General features: G+C 38.2%; 1 protein-coding gene across 38 annotated transcripts in view; it reads left to right on the top strand.

The window, feature by feature from the left end:
* The window catches only part of LOC128248352 (retinitis pigmentosa 1-like 1 protein), a 157,439-nt gene that overhangs the window by 108,519 nt on the left and 44,466 nt on the right, over nucleotides 1-4,454 (top strand). For all 38 annotated transcript variants that reach the window (XM_052969591.1, XM_052969602.1, XM_052969619.1 and 35 more), the window contains 2 exons: nucleotides 508-561; nucleotides 4,190-4,267. In XM_052969591.1, the coding sequence (XP_052825551.1) occupies nucleotides 508-561; nucleotides 4,190-4,267 (132 nt within the window). The remainder of the gene's footprint in view (nucleotides 1-507; nucleotides 562-4,189; nucleotides 4,268-4,454) is intronic.

Genomic DNA, 4,454 nt, shown 5'->3' with positions numbered 1-4,454 from the left:
ATATCGACTTTAAATAGAGCTCAAAACTGATCCATTGACAATACTTTATAATAATAATAATAATAATAATGAAAATGACCTATGAACATTTCGATGCAATATTCAGAATGATTCATACATATTATAAAATATGGGATACCACATCTCCTCGGGGCCTTATTATTATTGTTGTTATTATTATTATTATTATTAATATGCAGACAATAAAAATAGAAAACATTCAAATCCAATTTTCATAGTTGACCTATGAAAACATGCAAAACAGAATGAAAAGGTATGAGATAATATACAACCGTTCATCCTAAAGATGTAGAGATCAAGCATAGAGATGCGCTCTATGAGTGTGTGGAGTTTTCTATTCTGTCATAATTATTCAAAAACATGATCCCAAAATAGTATTTCAATATATTATATAAAAAGTTTTTAACATCAAATTTAACATTTAAATTTTTAATAATAGTTCTTTCTCTTCAAATTCTATTCTATTCTATTTGCATTCTATACTAGAGGGGCTGCCAACAGAGGCCGAGCTGGAGCAGACATCGGAAATAGAAAGGCCAAGTATGATTTATTTATCTATCTTCTCTCTCTCTTTTTCTTTGTCTTTCTCTCTGTCTCTGTCTCTCTCTCCGTCTCTGTCTCTCTCTGTCTCTCTCTTTCTCTGTCTCTGTCTCTGTCTCTCTCTCTACCAGACTATCAGATGCTGTTACACATAGCTGGTTACAATGCGCTATGCATTGTTTTAGCCTTCAAATTATGCCATCCTACTGGCCAGGTGAGCAGGCCAACATTCCCTCACTTCACCGATCGAGAAAGAAGCGCCTGAAATAAAGTGTTTTGCCCAAGAACAGAACGCGCCGTCCGGTCTGGAAATTGAACCCACGATCTAGCGACCGTGGGTGCAAACGCCTTAAACTAAGCCAGGCGTGTGTGTGCATGTATATATATATATATATATATATATATGTGTGTGTGTGTGTGTACATATAACATACATATATATCATCTAAATATATATATGTATATATATATGTATATATATGTGCATGAGAGTACATACATACATACATATCGTTTTGTATTTGTGCTTCGAGATTATTGATGTGCAAGTAAACCATTAACACTTTTAATGTACTCTCCCTACTTAGACGATACAAATATCGTAGTTAAAATAACTTCACAAAAATATCACCCTAAAATTAGATAAGAGTACTATGGAGAGCATCCAGCAAGTTGTCGACTCCAGTGCATCAAAATAATGATTTACTACCCCAACAAAATACTTTCAAAATAAACTATTTATCTTAGAGACTGAACTCTGATTTCAAGCAGTGGGTAATAAGGTACAAATCATTCATTTGCAGTATGTAAACTTATGGTCTCCAAATATCTGGTTCACCTGAGGTCTGCTATATCAGAAAATGAAAACTAAACATCCTGATAGCGGATCTAGTTAGAGTTATGAGAAACATATCTCACATGTGTCAGCCCAACTAAATACAAAAGCTTTCGCCACATTTCATCTACCACATGCAATTCTCCAGTTATAACCAACAAGAAAAAAGAATCAGGGTATTCAAAGTAACAAGGAAGAGCTTAGAAATTATCATCAGTAACAATGCGAATGGCGTATGCCCTATGTATAGAAGTAAGTTCTGTCATAGATTAGAAATATTAAAGAAACTAGATACATGCAGACATATGGTTTGACAGCAACACTTTCTAGAGTGTTATGATTTTTTATGCAAATTCCTCGTTTTACTCGTTCCGATCCCATTTCGCCGTGATTGCGGTCGAACAACTGGCCTCCTCACGTCGGAACCACTGGACGCAGGTCCACACGGTCGGGTGGTAATGTCCAACCAGGTTGCGAAATTTATTGTTCCATCCATCACAAATGTTGTTCATGTGCGGATTTCCATTTACTGTGGCGTCGTATTGATTCTACAACTCCAGCGGAAACATGGGTGGAACGAGGCGAAGATCCCAAATCAATCCGCCTGCGTCGTGTTGACGATATGAGCCAAAAGCATAGGTTGAATCAAAATAGTCTAGAAGGTCCTCAGAAATTGTATCTCCGCTTGAAGGACAGGCAATCGAGCAATCTAACAAAATGTCGAGTTCGTTAAGCCTAGGTCCTGGATTTTCCGCCACGCGCTTTGAGTCAAATGATAAAAGCAATCCTGACTGTGGACATTCCGACCCAAAACGACTTGCACGGTGCGAAGAACAGCATCCTCGAAATCCGTCATGATGGTGTCGAGTTGTAGCGGTAGGGAAAGTTGTTGGCATTTATCGATAAGAGCTTGGTGGAGTTCTTCGTATGGTTCGCGATGTTTATTTGGCAGCAGGGAGAAAACCGAAGTTAGTTGTTTCCGAGTAGGGCATGTATTACATGGACTCAGGAGAAAACACTAGGCACCATCGCGAAATTCCCGTCCATGAACCAATAGCATGCTCTTGCCAGTTCCAGAATTTCCTGTTCAGTCGCAAGAGCAAAGATTCTATCATCGCGGTTTGGGCCATTATCGTATAGCATGAAATGTTCTCCACGCGTTGTCGTTTTATATTCATCGGGAAATTCCCCCAGTTAGCGAAGTCGTTGAGGATCGGGTGGCGTGGGCCATTGATTACGTATTGTCCGCTTGCAGACTTCCTCACTAGGCAGCATCGCTCTTACGGTGTTGTCGCATTCTTCGGTGCATCCCGTAACAATCTGACAAGGCTTCTCGTTAGTCGTAGCTGCTTTCCGTTTCATGACATCGCATACCTTGGCCACTTTTATCCGGTTAGCCGGATGATCGTGTATTTGTCCTGATCTTGGGTCATTTCGCTGAAGGTCAGTGGACAACGTTCCGTGACATCTATAGTCCCATCGGACGCAGGCCAATACATCCGGCTCTATGCCCGTCCACGCAGACCTTCTCTCTGCCTCGTGCGCTTCGAATGACTTCCATTGAATACGTTATCTTAGTAATGATCATCATGAAATTACATATTGTTCTGCATAATATTGTGACCAAACAGATAAAATCAAAAATAGATTTTGAATTTTGTCGAAACTTTTCCATTAACTTCATATTATCTCGAACAATATGAAATTTTGTGACGATCAGTTCATTGCGTGAGATATCCGATAAAAACCCAGATGAAATGAGCTTGAATAGATAGTAGTGGCAAAATTACTAGGGGCGAAATTTCCGGGGACGAATTTTCCGGTGGTGAATTTACCGGTAGCGAAATTACCGAGCACTCGAGACCCAACGCTAAGACAATCACCACTACTTACCACTATCACCACTACTAGCACCATCACTACCACAACCACCACAACCACTATCACTACCACCACTGCTACCACCATCACCACCACCTATCAAGTGGCTCTAAATACCGATACTCATGAAAACATAAACACAAAATTTCACCGAAGTCAAAAGTAAAGTCCAACACACACACACACACACACACACACACACACACACACACAAATACTCACACACACATGCACGCACCCAAAGCACATGATATCAAATAAATAAAACATAATGTAAATAATAACAAACAAGGTAGCTAGTTCTAAAATCCCTGAACGAGATATAAATAGAACAATTCTAGGCGGTAACGTTTTTTTGCCAGTATAACATGGCTGTTCTATAAAGAACTAAGTTACTCCATTTTAACAAGAGAAAAACATTTCTTCTAGCTGGTTAACAACACACAATCTGTATCCGATATATTGTAATCACTCCCCTCCAGCTTGGCAAGACCAGTAGACCATTCTTTACCCTTGATCAATACTGGATACCTACCTGCTAGAGATGGTACTTCAGATCTGGTGCTAGAAAAAAAATCATTGTCTCGTCTTATAATTAATTCAAAACAAATCAAATAAAAAAATTAAAAAACAACAAAAACAGGATAACAGAGAAAATTTCTCGTAGGAAAACTAAACAAAAGATCATATTTACCACCAAACTCAAACTTTCAGAGCCTCTTGAATTTCACCATACTGTCGCTGCAGACAACTGGGAACTAATAGTAGTACATGGTAAATATTTACAACTACACATTTTTGTTAGCTATCTTTACGAAAACATTTTCAAAAAAAAAAAAAAGATCATTTTAAAGGATATTGGACAATGTTGCATTTTGTTAATACTTTATTTCGTATGTATTGTTTTTCTAGTATTTGAGAGGGATGGACCGCGAAATTCAGAGTCGGCTAATACAAATGACCCTCGAAGAGTCGATGAGCTAAATCCAGGTATGAATTATACATACATACATACATACATACATACATACATACATACATACATATTTACATACATACATACATAATACAAATAGACAGACAGATAAACATACATACATACATACATACAGACAGACAGACAGACCGACAGACAAAATAGCAGGACTTAACGGTAGTGTACATATAACATATGGCT

This window comes from Octopus bimaculoides, chromosome 1, assembly GCF_001194135.2.
Source record: "Octopus bimaculoides isolate UCB-OBI-ISO-001 chromosome 1, ASM119413v2, whole genome shotgun sequence".
NCBI lineage: Eukaryota > Metazoa > Mollusca > Cephalopoda > Octopoda > Octopodidae > Octopus > Octopus bimaculoides.
This window is presented reverse-complemented; position numbering and strand designations above follow the sequence as displayed.